General features: G+C 32.6%; 1 protein-coding gene across 1 annotated transcript in view; it reads left to right on the forward strand.

The window, feature by feature from the left end:
- The first annotated feature begins 5195 nt into the window (after positions 1–5195).
- Positions 5196–19740, forward strand: part of LOC128158809 (atrial natriuretic peptide receptor 1-like) — a 31301-nt gene continuing 16756 nt past the window's right edge. The window contains exons 1-7 of the mRNA XM_052821770.1: positions 5196–5724; positions 11306–11515; positions 11898–12053; positions 14723–14880; positions 15081–15216; positions 15354–15460; positions 16118–16253. Of these exons, the coding sequence (XP_052677730.1) occupies positions 5268–5724; positions 11306–11515; positions 11898–12053; positions 14723–14880; positions 15081–15216; positions 15354–15460; positions 16118–16253 (1360 nt within the window). The 5' untranslated portion in view covers positions 5196–5267. The remainder of the gene's footprint in view (positions 5725–11305; positions 11516–11897; positions 12054–14722; positions 14881–15080; positions 15217–15353; positions 15461–16117; positions 16254–19740) is intronic.

Below are 19740 nucleotides of genomic sequence, written 5' to 3' on the forward strand. Positions count from 1 at the left end.
TTGTTACTCGCTAATAAGTAAACGAATGGCACTCAAATTTTGGTTGCCTATCAAGAATGCCTAACTGAAACATTGTAAACGTAATAGTCGGAAAAAATAATTTTTGAATGTAATCGTGACCATGCCCCTTTAGTCATTTGATGAAATTTACAATCTTTGAAAAAGATTTGACGAAATTTTCAAGTGAAAGTAAAAAACATCAATGAAATTACTTTACATTTATAATTGTAATTATTGATAGAGTGTCACCATTTACACTTTTAAAAATCAAATTCAGCAAATTCCTTTCTAGTATTCTCATTTCGATATCTTTTAAACGTTTTAATGGCCATAAGAGATGATGATTAACATTTTAAATTGGAGAAAGTACTCTATTTCTACAAGGAAAAAATGTCATACGCTAATAGCAGGAATCACACTTTATAAAAGCGTAAATATTGTCTTCTCCGCATTCAAAAAATGTTAATGATTTTTTTCTTAACACCCAAGTCAAAGCGCTTGGAAAATCGTTTGTCTAGTATTCCCTACAATCTTTTTCAATATCTAGTTTCTTTTTGTCCTACTTTATCTTTGCTTTCATCATTTTGTCAAAAAGAATGTAATTTTTTTTATTTTGGTTTTTAGCGGGATATTTCTAGAAGCTTCGATTCAATTTTCTTTACTTATGGGGATTTCTTTCATTATATATACCTCGATGATGACATACCCAATTGTGACAAGGAGCACACGGCGGGTGTGACAGGTCAGCATAGGATGATCACTCCTCGTAGGCACCTGATAATACTTCCATCTATTTGGAGGTCCGTGTTGCTCTGCTTTGAAATTGTATTTCGTTTTATGGATTTTTTAGATGGTTGACGGCTTGTTATTGTCATTTGTCATATATAATAATCACTTTCGAGGAATGCCAATGTTTTTGGGAGTTGTTTTCAATCAATCATCCTATAGCATTTCACTGGCAAACCAACCGGATATGAACTTTTTATTTTGATAATTTAACAGTGTTTGGACCTAAGGGAAAAAAATCACCACTGACAAGTCTTATTACTTGAAGATAATCAAAAAAGTTTATGCAATGTATTTAATTGCATTGTGTTTCAACTTTTTTATAAATACCTATATATAATAAATATATATAATATAAAGGCCAATAATTTAAGGGGGAAAATGTGCGTAATTGTTTAAACAAAGCTAAGAACTACTTGCAATGCGAAATTACATGAATTTCTTCAATTTCAAAATAGATAACAATAACATTAACTCCTGATAAAAATTAACTTTTTGATTTTTTTTATCTTTATTTAAAGATTTGAAATAAGTCAGTTTACATAAAAGATAGCAGGAATCCAGCTATCCCGCAAGTAAGAATAAATTGTTGTACTTAATTTAAAAGAGTCACTTGTAAATAACCTTTAATTGCATCTCATGAAAATGTATATGTAGTGGGATACCGGTAGTGACTAGTCAGACTACAAATGAAATATGGCGATAACGAATAGTGTTCCAAAATCAAAAGTCCAAAGGAAAAATGTAAAACAGGAGGAAAGAAAACACAATCCTCTACCAAAATTAGAGGTGGAATCAGATGCCAAGGAGCAGTAAGCCTCCCCTCTTGAACTGTCACACCCACCGTGTGCTCTTTGTAGTTATCACTGGCTATCATACATTTGTTTTTTTAAGAGGGATCAATGGTCAGGGCCATTTTTTGACTGTATTGGTATCTTATTAAATAAGAGTTCATATAAAAATATACGAAAAATACCTAAATTTCAAAGTTAAACTATATGTATTTTTTACTTCATTATAGCTTATATCTTAAAATTTTAGGGAGATATGGTGGTTAATTTGTTGATCATCCAGCCTCATTGAAAATTTAATTTTAGGATTTCCAGTATAAAATTGTAGTACTCCTTCTTGTATAATGCATACTTAGTTTCATGACAAAATCACCAATATTTATATATATTTATTTATAGTGAACCCAATTTAAATGCATAGAGAACAAAAGAGATTATTTCAATTGTTCAGTGTACTTGAATATTATGTTGGCCAGATTAACCGATATAATCTGGTTTGAGACAGTGCATGTTTTATAAACCGCAGATATATCGGACAATCTGAGCATAAAATTAAAACAATTCGTATTATGTAAAGGGATATGGTCACACTTTGGTCAGATATATTTTTAAATGCTTACAATGCTGCAATAAGGCATTTACAAATGTCAACCAACATTTGAGTCTCAGATGTCGTGTTATAAGCAAGATACAGAACTCACAATGCTTTGTTATGTAAACAAAGCTGTCTTTACATTTTGAATGCTGAAGTGAAAATTTTAGTTTCAGAACCAAAATGAATGAGATAAACGCTATGAACTATTTATTCATGCTATTAACGGATTTGAACACAAAAAATCAGCTTGAAAAACATCTTTTATCGGTTTAATGAACCAATGTAAATAAAAACAGGACAGGAGCCTATTTTACATATCAAGGAATAGAGAGCTTTTTATCTTACTTATATCTCTACGACTGATACTTAACTTTCAGTTGATAATTAGAAATGCATTTCTAAAGCATTATAAACACTAAAAATAGAAAAGTGAAATTTGATAAAAAATGTGACCATGTCCCTGAAATTTAAAGATCAAAAATTTAAAAATTCAATTATTAAAGACAGAAATTATTTATATTTTGCATAAAATCTGAATTAACATTAAAATTGTAACACGCATGATTATGCTTAGCAACGGCAGAAGAGCAGCTGAAAGTGATGGCAGACTTGGATGTTCGGGGGTTGTCAAGGGGGCGTGGCTACATATCTAACCAGGTTATACACCATAAATTATTTTTTTCTGTTTGTTAATCAAAATGTTTGTTAGAAATAAAATTAAACTGCTTAAATATATTCCCTTTGTTGATGTATTTGTTTCTTTTAAAGTACTGATCCTGTTTATGATTTAATTAATGTAATTAAACGTGTAGTTTAATCAATCAATTTAAAAGTCAGTAAAACGTTTGTTTCATTAAACAGTAGAATTGTTATATTAGTTAACATTATGGATAATGTATCATTTATGTTCAAAAGAGGCACATAGCAAACTAGTCTGTATAGCATTTAATACTGTCAATTTTTGAATCCTTATAAGCAGCGCTTTTGCAAAAATTCCAGATTTTAGTTACACGAAAGTGTTTAACGTATATGTTTACCGCTTAAAACAAGGGGAAAAAGAATTATAAAACGATACAATTTCTGGTTGCAACACCTAATTTAATTGACTAAACAAATTGATATCTAGCGTATAACATACCTTGCCTACGTCACAATACGACCTGCATGTTAAGCGTATTTTTAATCCGTTTGACGTTACTTTAAAACTTTATTTATTCATTATCATTATATTGCTTAATGTTGGGCTAAACTTTCTGATTTTAGTCGCATCGAGGTATAAAAAGCGTAAACTACCCAAGCGTATGTTATATCGTATAACATACGTTAAATTTAAACATATCCCTATAAATAATGCAATCCTCGTGCACTCATTCCAACCCAAGTGTTCTAAACTTATCACAATATTAGCCAGTGTTTGCCCTTACGTTCTGAATTAAATATATACCAGGTGAACTTGTGAAATACCTCCATTGTTTGAACTATGGTCTACAAAGAACCATATTTTGTGCGAATTTGCTATTATTCAGAAAAGACGTATTATTAACTAATGCATATTATTTTCACAGAAATAGAGGTTTTGCACTGAATAGAAGAATCATATTTGTTTTCCGCAAAGGTAGTCATATATGATTAAACAGATATTGATCGTGCATGTAATTTTTCATTGTGTAAAACTTCAGATCACCTAATCTTTTTCATTTCAAACTTCTTATTAGGGAGTCCTGACCCGGGGGCATAAATCTTAGACGAGCCCACTTTTTTTTTATTTCAGTCTCACTTTTTTACTATAGAGTTCTTTTGGAAAAGTGAGACTGAAACACTTGTGAGCTCGTCTAAGTTTTTTTGGCTTACGTGTTTTGATAAAACCCGTAAATATGCTTGATTTGGTTGTCTAATTTTTGGAGCTTGTTTAGGAGAAAAGCAGCCCACACTTAATCATTTATATATAAATTAGTGAACATGCCAAAAAAGAAAAATGTTATTGATCTAAATAAACATGTAAATTAAGATTGAAAACCCATTTCCTTTCATTGGGAACATTATGTATGCTAAATTGCATCATATTACAAATTATGGTGCCATTCAACACGTTAACAAAAAATGTTTTTGATGCATGCGAAAATATTGTTTCAACGTTTATAAGAAATATTGTACACACTAAAATACATCTTAATATAATAAAATATATAAACATAAATTGATACTATATAACTATCTAAACATGTTGCGTGTCAACTGATTCAATATCTTGCATGTTGTAATAATCACTTTACAAAATTGCGTCAGAAATCCGTAGGCCATTGATTACAGTAAACTTATGTTAAGCGTGTACGATATTTAGCGGAAATTGAGTTTGCAACAAGTTGGTAAATAAGACACACGGCTCAATGTTATACATTTACAGTAATTATCATGTACATCAATGACAGTCTGGTAAAATTCATTGTTAAATTTAAAGTTGGCGAATACTAAACTTTGATCATCAGAAGAAAATATTCTCAAGAATTTAAGAGGAAAGAATATCTGTATTAGTAATAACGTATCAACCAACTCCAACCATAAATTTGAATTGCCACAAATCTTGACATTTTCAACAAATATCGACTTTATTCTGAGCTTACGACGGTAATAATATAAATGATCAAGGAATGTAGCACAGTGTTATCTTGAAAAAAAATGCATGCACAACATTAAAATGTTTAACCCCCTTCAACCCCCATCTCACCCCACCCAAATGAAAGCAATAAATTAGAAAGTTGATTTAGAGATGTTATATATAATGTCGAGGGAAATCATCTTGATTATTAAGCCTCCTAGATATAAAGAGCCTCCTGGATATAAAGAGCCGGTAAGCGTATTTACCTTTACCCGTCTGATTATTGGTGATGATCAGTTGTCAGCATCTCTCTTTCTATTTAGATTCTGCTGAAAGTCATTCTACAGCAGTTCTTTTGTGTGCAAAAACATCTAAGGGTATATATACATCGAAGTTATGTATTGTCAGTCGTAGACCGCACGAACGAAGGCGAAGAGAATATGTAGAAAGTATACCTGAAATAAAGAAGAAAAAGTTCTGTTGGAGTATTTACAAAGAGATGGATGATTCTAAAATCAACTATTTGTTATGGTTGTTTTTGACGTTCGTTGTTCCTTCGACTTGTTTCCAGACAGACGTTGGTGTCTTGTTAATGACGGACAACTTTCTACCTTTTGACATGCAGAGGATCGCGCCGGCCATTGACATGGGCCAGAGAGATGCTGAGAAGGTGTTCAACATTTCCTTTAAACTGATTCTCAGCAACTATTCCACCGATTGCGACGGTGCATGGACCGAGAGCGTTGGCAAGATGGCGGAGCTTTTCTACCACAGAAACGTCAGTGTGTTTTTGGGCCCCGCTTGCTCGCAGGGTGTGGCGTCCGCTGGGCTCTTGGCAGAGTACATGGGGGTCCCCCTGGTTACGGGGGTGGGGGACTTACTAGAGCGATCACCCATTGAAAAGAAAGGATACGAGACGACGACCATTTTGTCTTACTCCATTGATAAAATGTCAGGTAAGGAGTGTGTTTTTCGATGTTTGATACTGAATGTCTCTATGTTGTGTTAGAATCATGTTAATCATTGTTGGTTTTTTTTTGTAAAACTTCATTGTACTAATCATTAAAGATGGATTGTTACATGTATAAGCTATAAACTATATATAAAATCTATAAATGTTAGCTTTTTAATTTGATTATTTTCCGATATCTTTATACAGAGCTCTTCTTTAAAAGAAGATCAATACAGTCTAAAAAAGGGCCATCGCTATCGAGCCCTCTTAATTAAGGAGGATCGGTAGTTAACAACATTTGAACAGTTTTTCGCCACATTCTACATTTATTTCATGTAAAAGAAATACAATAAATTTTGAATGTTCAGACCTTGACTATTATATATATACTATTATATATTTCCCAGGAGATAAGATTAGTCAGAACAATGGCCATGGTCATCAATCCGTATTTAATACAAAACTCTCTGATCAATGCCTTTAGGGCAAATGTATCTAAGAGACATGTTAATAAATTTAAAACTAATCAATTATACCAGGGTTGATCTAAAAGTAATGTCACACAATGCAACGCACTTCTCATGGACCCTGTACTGCATAAAATGGTACATCAAAATTTTCGTAACCAAAATTTTAATTATTTGATTATTTAATATAAAACTAGTTCCAGAAATTCTTTTGTACAAGGCAGTCAATATTGGTAAAGTCTTTCCCAATGTAGGTATGCACCACATTAGTACACTTTTTTCATTAAAAATACACATGCCTGTGAAAGAAGTGAAATTGAAAAAGGTCAGTAGGGAAAATATCCAAGATATCTCTTTATTGACACATTAACTTTTTCATTCAGAAAAATTCACAGGAACGAAAACAATTTCTTACAAAGATTTATAAAAAGAAATGTCGTAATCATCTCTCCATTTGGAAGTCATTTGGAAATGTCTTGCACATTTTTTCAATGTTATCATCCGGATACTTTCAACTCTTTTGCATTGCAAAATCCCCGTAGACTTTTTATTTTAAGTCGTGTATTGAAATATCACAAGCAAGATGGGGAGAAATCGTGGGATTTTTTTCATACTATTGAATGAATATCGTTTGAATCCAGAGGTATTATAAATATGGAATAATGTAAGAAAAATATCTTCAGACAGACTATAGATGTCTTTTGCAATGCATGTCTACTTTGCACATTGTTTTTCTCCAAAATAGAAAGTCCACAAAACTTTATTTCTTGAAAATAATAAAATCAGCTTTATGCAAACTTAATTTGTGAATGGATTGTTTGAGATAAATCAGTCACAGCTAACTTGTCAAATAATAAAATAACTAAAAGTTTTAGTTTAGTTAGCCCTAGAACCCAATTACAGCTATCAAGAAAATGAAAATGGATTCTAACGGTGGTTTAATCCCTTAGTCAGCAAAAAAAAAGAATATTTGCACGACGAAGATATAGAATTAGTTATATAAGTGAAAACAAACACTGCTTAAAAAATAAACAAGAGGTGCCGGGGTCAAGTGCAGCAATCACCAAACCTAAAAAAAAAACAAGTTTTATAAATACCGAAAAGAAATTTATTTTGCAATGGAAGTAAGTTTCAACGAAAAATCAATTCACGTTTTCCACACGTAATATACTATAATTTAATGAGGTTTTATTTTTTCTCATCGACAATAATTTGCACAATATTCACATATTAAAGGGGAATTTATTGCATGGCTTTAGATCGTAAATTTAAGTATCCTCGACATCCCTTAACTTCTACTTTTAATGACGTTATAACATAACGATTTTAACTCTTTATGAAACTGTTTACATATGTATAACGCTAATTATGTTTTATTCATTTCCTCAAACAAACATGAAATATTGATGAATAAGCACAAAATCGTACCATTCAATATAACAATAATTTCTCTTTTTCAAACAAACAAACAAACATGAAATATTGATGAATAAGCACAAAATCGTACCATTCAATATAAAAATAATTTCTCTTTTTCAAACCCACATCTTCAAAATCTACAAAAACAATTACAAATTTTAGACAATGCATATATCCATATTACAAACAAAACGAAGCAATGGGCAGATGGGTTGGACTTGCATGTCTACGACTGCACGAAACAGAGCCTTCGAATGGTTATATTAGAGTAAGTGCACAATAACCTTTAGCCCGTGTTATGAACATTAATTTCACCCGTCTAGGTGACAATTATAACAGCCAATAGATGCAAAGAATGAACAAAAACGACAACGTGTTGAAGTAGCATTAATAAATACATTCCTTGATGTCTAACTTTGTAGCGCAATGGGTATAGCTTTGCTCAACTAACCCGAAAGTTCTAAGTTCAAACACAGCAGGGATTTAAGTTTTCTGCATTTTTGTTTTCATAACAAGCGATACAATTTTAAAGGCAAATTTTTTCCCAAAAATTGAAGTTTTTTCCCCTATCATTTTCAAGTCGAACACGTGCTAAAAATCCATATGTATCGGACGACACAGAGCAGTCACATTAATTTCTAGTAACACCGATAATTTCAAAATTTTGCATATTTAATAGACGGTGAATCGTTGATCGATCATAAAACGTTGCGCCTCAGTTTGATTTTTACGGTCGGCCAATTAAATAAACAATTCAAAAATTGCTTAATATTTTCTTGATACTACGCGGGCATTCCTTTTATTTATTGACTAAAAAGTCTGATGAATGGCATCGTCCGTCTGGCCGACGCTTAACGACGATAAACGAAAGTTGTTAAACGTAATCTATACACGGTCGATCTTCCATCAGCTGATTTGCCAAAACACTAGTCGACTTTCGGTCGGTTTTCAGTCGTCAATCGGTGTCAATCCCGACATTTAATTAAGAAACTTTCAAATGCCTCATTGTCGACCGACAGACGAAAGACATAACAAAATGTTTGCCGATGGTCGGACGATAATTGAGGGTCGAAGAGGGACAGACTGTTTAAACTGAAGAAATCGGCTACTGACGCAGAAATTTTTTTAACTTGGCCCGAGAAACAAAGTATTGGTCTACCAACGAAAAAACAGGTCGATATGGGTCAAGGCAAGGGCTGACGAAATGCTGACATTCGCACAAAATATACCATATTTGCCTAAAAATCCATCGGCCGTTGGTCGTTTTTGAAATGTAGATGGAGTTTCACTAGTAAAAAGCGATGATTCTAACAATATGTATTTTACTTTTAATTAAGTATGTCTTGCATAATCATTTAATTTTGAAATCGCCATTCTGTCAATTCCAATGTTCATTATTTCCAGGTGACTGTAAAGGCCCATGTGCCTCTTGTGATTCATAGTACATGTATCTGTAGCCGTCCGCTTCATTATTCGTGTGCATTACATAGCATTTTATTGCTTTAGATACATACATGTATTTGTATAAAACATCTTTTTGATTCATATCACCTTAATGCCATCAGGTTTACTTTATTTGTAATTGTTATGAATGAAAGATGGAACAGCCCTAAAGCGTGCAATTAAGTGCGTATCTGCGGCTAAACATTTAGTGTAATTATATACAAAACGCGGAATGACATTTACTTTTGCTCATAAGCCGTGATAAGGTTTGATGTTGTGTTATTTATCAATAACATTTAAGTCACAGAATACCAACATATTAAGTGCATATAAACATTGAATGTAAAAATGTTAATACGATGCACGTACATAAACATCTAAAAAAAAATATCTATTTTTGAACTATGTGTGATGTAGCTAAACTAAATTCACTTTTTGATCATAGAATGATAAAGAAATTTGGGCCTCAGCACAATTTCATGAGAACATTATTTAATACATAGACATTATAGCAACATTTTGAAAGTGTTCTTCTAAAATTTGCAAAGTCCTAAAACTGAATGGCACTGAAATAAGTCTAGGACCTATGGTTCACAACCAAACAAACTAAAAATAGAACAAGAAACGAAGAATGGTGTTCCTGCGTGATAATGAATATAAAGTTCCACTGTATTTAACCTGTATGTATATAAATAGGAAACAGTACTGTGTTATATAATATATCTGCTCATTACACGGAGAATAAAAACAATGTGTGAGTTTGCTTGGAAAACGAATAAAAGGCTTTTCTTCGAAGGAACCTGTCCGTCATTCATCACGCTATTGTTGTACATGTTGTCCATAGCACTATCCGACACCGTGTAACCTGATGCATGTAATTGATTGTCACATATTGCAACATTTCACCAAAAGAATTAATGACAAAGTAATGTTTATATCATATTAACAAGATAATGACTTTTTATACGTCATAAAAGAGTGATATATAAAAGTGTGATATCCATTCACATATTTTCCTCACGCTGCTTGATCAGGGACTCCGAGGTAATTGTATAATTATTGCATGACTGACGTCAAAGAACGCCTTGGCAAATGAATTAGGGAGGCTGGATGGTCAATTATTAAACCATCAGATCTATATCAAATTTTTAGGAAATGTTAACTATAAACAATAATTTAGAAAATTTAAAAAATCCATCTGTTTTTTACCTTTGAAACTTTTATATTTTTATGTAGATCTCTTTTTCTGAAAGAAATGAACACAAACTTATAGTCTAAAAATTGCAATAGCTATCTTGCATGTCCATAGAAATTCGTTCTGTATGACAAACATTGACCTCTAGAGTAATTGATAAGTTTACATGGGAACGTGACTGTGTTTATATCTTAAACTACCACACTTATTGAAATGTTTACGCTATGTTTGTTAAAAACTCCGTAAATAATTTTGTAATTGTGGAATCAAGGTTTTACCAGAGGCGGCCTTGTTATCGATCGCAGAAAATGAAGAACCAAAGTGATGACGTAATGAAATTAGGTATGGTATAGTTGATATCTGAACAATGCTGTTTCTATTTACATCTGAATTATACTTAATTGACAGTCTCGCTCCCATCACACTTCCAAATCTGATTTCAAATTTATTTATTTTTACTCGACATACAACACACGTATATGGATTAAGAAAATAGGTAGAGAAAGAATTTCGTACATACAACATGTACAAGCAATTCGCGTCGGGAAGAGTGTACAATATAATTAAATATCAATCTGGAGGGGATAACTATCATTTATATAAACGAGTTTGATAGCTTTAAGGTTATACAAATAACAGATACCAATAACTTTCAAGAAATCTTATACATGAACAGTGATGTTTTCATCTGTGTGGAATGTATTTTTGGAATCCAAACGATGCAACTGATGTTTTAATTTTTCTGGTTAATTGGGGTTTAATTTTATGTAATATTTTTTTCACTCAATACTATATAGGTATTTTAATTAAGGAGTAAGAAATTGAGTAAGCATTAATTAGATCAACTTTGAAGGGTTTTTGAAAGATAAAGTTAAGCAATTTTGCGTATAAATTGTTACAAAACGAAATCAGTCAAGATAAGCCAATTAAATGATAAACATAAAAACCACCAACTTTAATCAGTCTTAAAACAGCAAGTCTTTTGAATCAAAATATATCTTTGATACATATACATAAAAAAGAAAACGGTTAACATGATTTGTTTTGTTTCGATTGAATAGTGTCGATGAAGCAAATACTGCTTAAGTACGGATGGAGACATACCGCCATTTTGTATGATGAAGACGAGGTCTTCTTCCGGCGAGTAGGGAAGAACCTTGCGATGGATTTTAGACAGGATGACACCCTTAACAGACCTTATGAGCGACCGTTTTCAAAATCTACCGTGGAATTTTCTAGCATTTTGACCGAAGCATCCAAATTCGCAAGAGGTTTGTCAACCATTTATATCAATACATATCTTTTTTTTAAAATAAAGATTTGATTTAAATTTGGTAAAAAGATACGTTGTTATTTCAAAACTAAAAGCTGATATAAAAACTAGAATGACGCCATGAAATATTGGACGGAAATCAACCAGATTTAGTGACGAAGATGCCTATTGTCGCCTTAGGTAAAAATAATAAGGCCCTTCCGTCATAGACTGTAAATAATAACCGATCCATAGAAATATATACCAGGAAATTACATAGTACTGAAGTTCTAGATAGATTGAAGCAATCTATTTATTGATGATTGACCTACTAATTGACGTAATGATTGATTATGTTATAGATAATAATCATACCATGCATCTATCAATCTTTTTTGTAGTTTTCATCATCTTATCACAAGCACACCAGTTTCGTGATGTCATGTATGACGCATACAGACAGAAAATGGCGAACGGCGATTATGTATTTATAACCATTGAACTCTTTCCTAGTGCACACTGGGGTCACTACACCAAGTTTACTGACCAATCCTACAGTAAGTATATAATAGCAATCACCCAACTAATAAACAACTAATAAAACATTTCCGAAATTATCCACTCTGTCGACAACAAATTTGTTTAATGACGAAACACCTTGGTGATGTAATTAACAAGCATTCAAAATTTATTTGCATTTCGAATAAATTTCGATCTCCGATCGTTTTTAATGATGTTTAATTGAAATTTTAATGTTTCAGTTTGTAAATGATTTCATCTATCTGTAACAGCTATGCATTTAATAAATAACTTCCTCTCTATAACCAACCGGATGTAGAAATTTAAAGTAGTATTGAAAAATGTATTGATTGTATTTTCAAGGCGGTGTTTATTATTCTTGAGTGCTCAATTCTTGAGCTATAAAAATTTAAAATAAAACAAACAAGAAGAAACCTAATGAAAGGGAGCAAAATACGATAACATACTTTTAAGCCTTTATTTAATTTGGCAGATATAGGAATGAGTTCATCAAAAATAAAATTCATAATTCATATTACATAAAATCTGAAAAAATTATACCAGGTAACTTTAAAAAATAAGTCTTGTTTTCAATAAAATATATATTTGGAAAACAATTTGACATACTTTTGGCGCATTTGTGTACATACAAGTCTGAAAACTACAACGCGTGTTGTTTTGTTGAGGTTTCATAAGGCCAACAACAAGGTTTGCCCAGTATTAGTTTTGTACATGTACAGGAGGGAGGTCCCACCACTCCTAAGCGATACGTAATATAAACGTATCGCAGACGAATTATTTGAAAAGTCTACTTTTATTTAGTTGGCTGAAAATTTTGAATTATGAATATGACCACTGTAAAAGATACCTAAACAAGTACTCCGTTTGAAGGAATGGTCGACATGTAATATCTGTTAACGTAATGCAAATGCATTACGGTACATGAAATAGTATAATAAATATCGTATATCCCAACGTGTTGTCGATTTACTAAAAAAAACAAGACTTGAATAAACTTTACTCTAAGTAGGCGAATTGTACTTCCGGTGGATATTCTTACGCATGTAAGAAAAGCATTATTCTTATTATCATGTTAGTGTGTAGATGTTTTACTATCAAGGCAAACAGAATCCCCCTTTTTTAGTAACTTACATGCAATTAGAGATTTACATGAAGCTATCGCTGCAAAGTTAATAAAGTAGTGCAAGGCGCAATGCGTGCGCAAACACCCAAATTTGCCAGATGCCTCATATGGACAGAGAGAGAGCCTTATAAGTTTTTTTTTGTTTTGCCTCGGACTGGAATGTCTCGACGTCTTTGGATGAATAGCGTCACGTGATTGCCTTATAAATTTCTTTACACGGCGAGCGTCAAAATTGGACTGCGAACGATAGCATTGTCTAGCCGCCTAACTAACAGTCATTTTTTGAAAGTTGTCTAATTAATGTTAATTTTTTACAATAATGTAAACATTTATTTATATTTTCATTAAATATAAATGATTTGGTCAAACAAAGAGAGATAACTTTGTATTTTGGGTTAAAATAGCTCATTTCATAATAGAAAATAACGGAAAACGGAATTTTTTTTTTAAAACATCCCCCCCCCCTTCCCGTGAAACAAAAATTCCTTTCGAGGGGTTTTAATTATTGTTATTTAGCATATTATTACCAAAGGGTTTGTTGTTTCACGGGGGGGAACATATGTCTACAGACCGAAATACATTCCAAAAAAAGAATTTTGCTTTGTAAATTTTCGAAAACTAATTAACAGATATGAATTCAAATGAAATTTTGTTTTAATATATATCGTAAATATATTATTATTAAGTTTTTATGCACATATTGGCCGCTAAATAATATTTTCCTCACTCATAGGGACCGATTTCAATGGATTATTTTTAGACCCCGCGTTAGCAAAACTTTTGTTTAAAAATAAATATTTTGATTAAAAATGTTATTTTGATATAAATTGATTAGGATTTGATTATACTTTTTAGTAAAAAACTTAGTTTTTGAATATCTGACAGAAATTCCGAAATATTTGGATGTGAAATGTAGGCGGGAAACGGGCGTTAGCGTTCGCAGTTCTTTATACGGCAACATGGCGGGCGTAACGTTATTTAAGCTGATTTTTTACACAAGTGTTCAACAATACCTTTGATTTTTAAGCCCCAAAATATTAAGAGTGACCCCCCTTTGCCCGTGACGTAATATTATGATCCTACAATATGGCATCCAGGTTTGCGCAGACGACTGACGAGAAGGGTAAAAAATTAGGGAATTAAGCTATGAATTTTAATATTATGTATTATCTTCTGTTTGTTTACATATCAAACTTTAGGTCCTCGACAAAACAAAACACTAATTAGGTTTGTTACTGACTGTGTAAAGAAATTTGTGGGGTCGGTAAAGTCCATAGAAGGCTCGGCTCCGCCTCGCCTTCTATGGACTTTACCGACCCCACAAATTTCTGTACACAGTCAGTAACAAACCTAATAAGTAATATTCATGGACACAACTGTGATCGGCCTCAACTGATCACAAAAAGACACAAAACATATCAATGTCAATGATTTGTAGTTAAATGAAAGTCTTGATAAGTTAAGAGTTCGATTTTACATATAATTTGATTTGCTGTGTATTACAGTAATTGCAGAAGATTCCTTCAATTTTAAAATCTTGTTTTTTGACAATGGCCATTACAGAAGATTTCTACAAGAATGAGTATGTGAAGAGGGCATATGAATCCGTGCTTGTGCTCTCACTGATGCGGCAAACTGGTGACCTTTACAACAAGTTCAAGTCAGAGGTCAAAGTCAGAGCTTTGGCAGACTACGGCTATACTCTGGAAGAGAGCGAAACAGTGAGGAGGTTTCTTTCTTCTTTAGAAACCTGTATTATTTATAATAGTTATGATTTGAGATTTAGAGAGCTGTTTATTTATTTTATATACGTGTGTGTAAAAAAAGAGATAAAGAGAAAGAGAATTATCTTAGTGTCTGATTTATGATATCATCTGAAATGACTCAACCATATTTACCAAGTGAATTGTTCAAATTACAGGATAATTACTTCATTCGAGCGTTCTATGCGAGTGTCATTTATCTTGCTGCCGCTTATAACAAAACGATACTAGAAGGTGGAGATATCAACAATGGGTTTGCACTTGCAAGAAAACTCTGGAACAGCACATATAAAGGTACTCTCTCTCTCTCTCTCTCTCTCTCTCTCTCTCTCTCTCTCTGAACACAAACCATAAGTAAATTTACGACATTGGACTAAAAGTTCTACGACGACCGGTTTATGACATTTGTCCCTAATGTCGTTATATTGTAGTTCCGGCTCTGGATGAGGTGGTGGCTATTGATGAGTTTGGTGACAGGATTGCCGACTTTGACGTGTTTGATTTGAGGGACGGGGACTCGGACCCTCCGGCATTTGAGGTACGGTGACTTATGCACGTTTTACTTTTAGACAGCGGACATTATCGGACATTGAACTTTGTCGAACAACAAACAATGTTTAACAACAGGCATAGATGAAAACCTTGGCTTATGCATGCCTTACTGTCGGGCAAATGGTATTCTTTACTGTTAGACAACAGACATAGTTGGGCAGTGGATATTTTCAAAATAGGACAATGTCGCAAAACGGAATTCGATCGCCAGACAAGGGTTGTTGTCGTAAAGAAGGCCACGTCAGTTCACGGAGTTGTTTGAAATGAAAATTATCGGACAATTAGCTCAATCAAGAATTGGGTATTATGCGAAAAAGTTGTTGTTAGGCAACAACATTTGTCGTAGAATGGACCAGGTTCGACAAAAATGAAAATTGTTGGACAATAAAAATCGACTGAAAACGGACATTATATGAAAAAATGAACTTTGCTTTGACAGACAAGGAAAGTAGTGGAAAATTAACGAAGAGTTAAAGAAAACAAAAAAAAAAAATGTTGGACAACAGCCTGTTAAGTGACATATTTAAAAAAATGTTTAAATTCTTATCGTAAACTCGCAGAACATGTCATAAAAAATTATGACTAAAAATATAGAACATCCTACGATACTAGGATTAATATTTCAAGCGTTGATTATATGCAGGTGGTGGGCAAGTTTTTCGGATCCACTCTTCTCTATAGTCCTGTACCTGGAGTGGAAATCAAGTGGATCAAAGGGATTCCCGTGGATGTGCCAGATTGTGGATTTACCGGAGAACTTTGCATTAGGAATAGGAATGGTTAGTGCAGACATTTAAATAAACCTTAGTCTTTTTTTCAATTGATCTTTTTTACAGACTTTTATTTACAATCCTCTGAAATTAAGAGAACGTATACAATGTCGTGTATGTAAACACACAGTCAAAAGAAATCTACAACATCGGGTTCAAATTGTATTGTATTGCACTAGTAGTTGATAATTAGTCGTTAAACTTGTAGCTTAAACACGTGATTTTGAAAAATAATATTTAAGCTTAAAACGCACCTCGCAAAAATGTGACGGGTGGCTGTCAGGTGATATGAATTGAGGTAAAGATAAATCTATAGATTTACTGCCTTTTTGATTTATTGGTTGGTTTATTGATTATTCTAATATTAAATAATCGATACTAGTTAACAAATGAATATGTAATTTTAATCACTATTTCAACGCATTTATAAAACGTCAATGAATGAAAAAAATGACAATAACAAACCGGCAACCATCTCAAAAATCCACAAAACGAAATACAAATTACAAGCACAGCCACACTGACCTTAAAAAATATAGATGTAGAATGAGGTGCCTAGGAGGAGTGAGCACCTTCTGCTGAACTGTCACACCCGCCGTGTGCTCTTTGTCGTAATCGAAAAAAACCCAATGCCCTTGCGTATCGAATTAACTGAGAGATAAAAACACCATATGCTGGCGATGAACGTATATTGCTACATAAGTAAGGAAAGTTGACTATGGAAAAATTGAAGTCGTCGCGTTTATCATAAAGTTTTGTTGTTAGGTTACCATCAATATCCATTTCCAGTGAAATATCCAAATATGAAACAGATGACACAGACTCTGTGGTATCTTTTATTTCAAATTCACTAGGATATATCGAGTCGACATAAGAATGGAAATAACAATAGTTAATTGATAATACGTCGTCGGAATATCTGAATGTTGAGTGATTTATTTTTTCACGTACAAGTTATTGAATAAATTCTGATTCGTCTGTATTCATAAGAATACAAAAAAGGTCTGCTAACAAAGGTGCACAATTGGTAGCCATTTTATTAAGGTCTTCCGTTTCCAACGGAAGACCTTATAGTGATTGTAATGTTTCTTTTTAAGGTCTTCCGTTACAACGGAAGACCTTCTAGTGATTGTAATGTTTTTTATTATTAAGGTCTTCCGTTTCCAACGGAAGACCTTATAGTGATTGTAAGGTTTTTTATTATTATTATTTTTTTTTTCCTTTTTTTGTCCACAAGATTTCTCGGAGATGGCTGGATAGATTTTTTTGAAATTTTCTGGAATGAAAGACAATAATAATATCTCTAGGCGTTTTTTTCATTTTTTTTAAATTTATTTCCGGTCGTCCGTTTCTTGTCCCACGTTGAAAAAGCTTGTCACCTCGAGATCTAAGAAACGGTAAAGTTTTGAACACCAAAACTTTGTGGGATGATAGACCTATAGCTGTAGATGTGTTTAAACTATTTTGTTTTGTTCGGCGTAACTTCCGGTCGTCACCGGAAGCACTTCAAAAATAATTATTTTTTCGCATTGAATTTTTTTTTCTATAGAATAAACATAAAACTATAATTCTATACATAAGTTATCTATGCGATGTTATATCAACAAAAAAATTCTACTTCCGGTGAGATATCTCAATTATCTCAGGTAGCTTTTTTTAAACACATTTTGTACCCGCAAGATCTCAGAAACTCTAAATGATCAAATCATGAAACTTTAATGAATGATAGACATTTGATTGAAGATATGTTTAACCGGTTTCATTTTGTCTTCCGTCACTTCCGGTCCACACAGGAAGAGTTAAAAAAAATCAAGCTGTTTATAAGTTTAACTGTTTTCTTTTGATATTTTAAGCTTTTTTAATTAAAAATTATGTACAAAAGGCAAGTATACAAGAATAATTAATACAATTTACACTGCGCACTTCCGTTTGTCCGTTTCCTGTCCCGAGACAAAAAACCTAATTTCGACGAGATCATAAAAACGGTAACAATTTGAACAACCAAACATTGTGGGATGATAGATCTATGTATGTACATGGGTTCACATTAGTTTGTTTTATCCGGGGTAACTTCCGGTCGTCACAGGAAGTACACCAAATTTTGATTTTTTTTAAATATTTGGTTAATTAGCATGGAAGTAACATTTCAGCTGTAGAAATACAAAAGGTCATATACACATTATAAATAAACAACAAAAAGTTCTACTTCCGGTGAGACATCTCAAATATCTCAGGTAGCCTTCTTTTTAAAAAACAAAGTACCCACAAGATCTCAGAAACTGTTAGAGATCAAAAAACAAATTTATATGTATAATTAACATTTGATTGAACATGTGTTTAACGGGTTTCATTTGGTCGTACGTCATTTCCGGTTCTCACTTGAAGCGTTCAAGGAATAGAAGTTTTTTTTAAACTTTAGATTTGTTTTAATATTTTACTTAATTTGATGAACAGAAACGTACCGTAGGTAAATGTACTAAAATATCTACTTTTAATTTCTTAAATCACTTCCGTTTGTTCGTTTCCGGTACCGAGACTAAAAACCTTTTTTTAAAGAGATATTATAACTTAAAAAACTTGAACATCAAAACTTCGAGGAAAGACAAAACAATGTATGAAGATATGTTTACTATATTCTGTATGATCCGGCGTATCTTCCGGTCGTCACAGAAAGTACTCAAAAATTGACATTTTGACTTTTTGTTTTTTTTTATTTCTTTGGAATTCCTTTACAGTATATGTTATATCCATTTTCTGTGTACAAGAGAAACTGACTTTTTGTACAGATTAATACATGAGGAACGGAAGACCTTTTTGTTGCTATAGCAACAAGAGTCTAGTTATTATTATTTATTTTTTTTCCTTTTTTTGTCCACAAGATTTCTCAGAGATGGCGGGATGGATTTTCTTGAAATTTTCAGGACTGATAGAAAATGATAATATCTCTAGGCGTTTTTTTCATTTTGTCAAAATTCACTTCCTGTCGTCCGTTTCCTGTCCCGCGACAAAAAGCTATCGACAATGAGATCTCAGAAACGATAAAGACTTGAACCTCCAAACTTTGAGGGATGATAGACCTATAGTTGTAGATGTGTTTAAACTATTCTGTTTTGTTTGTCGTAACTTCCGGTCGTCACCGGAAGCACTTCAAAAATAACTATTTTTTCGCATAAAATTCATTTTCGATAAAATAAATATATAAGTATAATTCTATGCATAGGTTATCTATGCGATGTTAACTCAACAAAAAATTTCGACTTCCGGTGAGATATCTCAAATATCTCAGGTAGCTTTTTTGAAACACATTTTGTACAAACGAGATCTCAGAAACTATAAGTGATCAAAGCACAAAACTTTCATGGATGATAGACATTTGATTGAAGATGTGTTTAACCGGTTTCGTTTTGTCTTCCGTCACTTCCGGTCCACACAGGAAGAGTTCAAACAAATCGAACTGTTTATCAGTTTAACTTATTTCCATTGATATTTGTAGTGT

This window comes from Crassostrea angulata, chromosome 8 (assembly GCF_025612915.1).
Source record: "Crassostrea angulata isolate pt1a10 chromosome 8, ASM2561291v2, whole genome shotgun sequence".
NCBI lineage: Eukaryota > Metazoa > Mollusca > Bivalvia > Ostreida > Ostreidae > Magallana > Magallana angulata.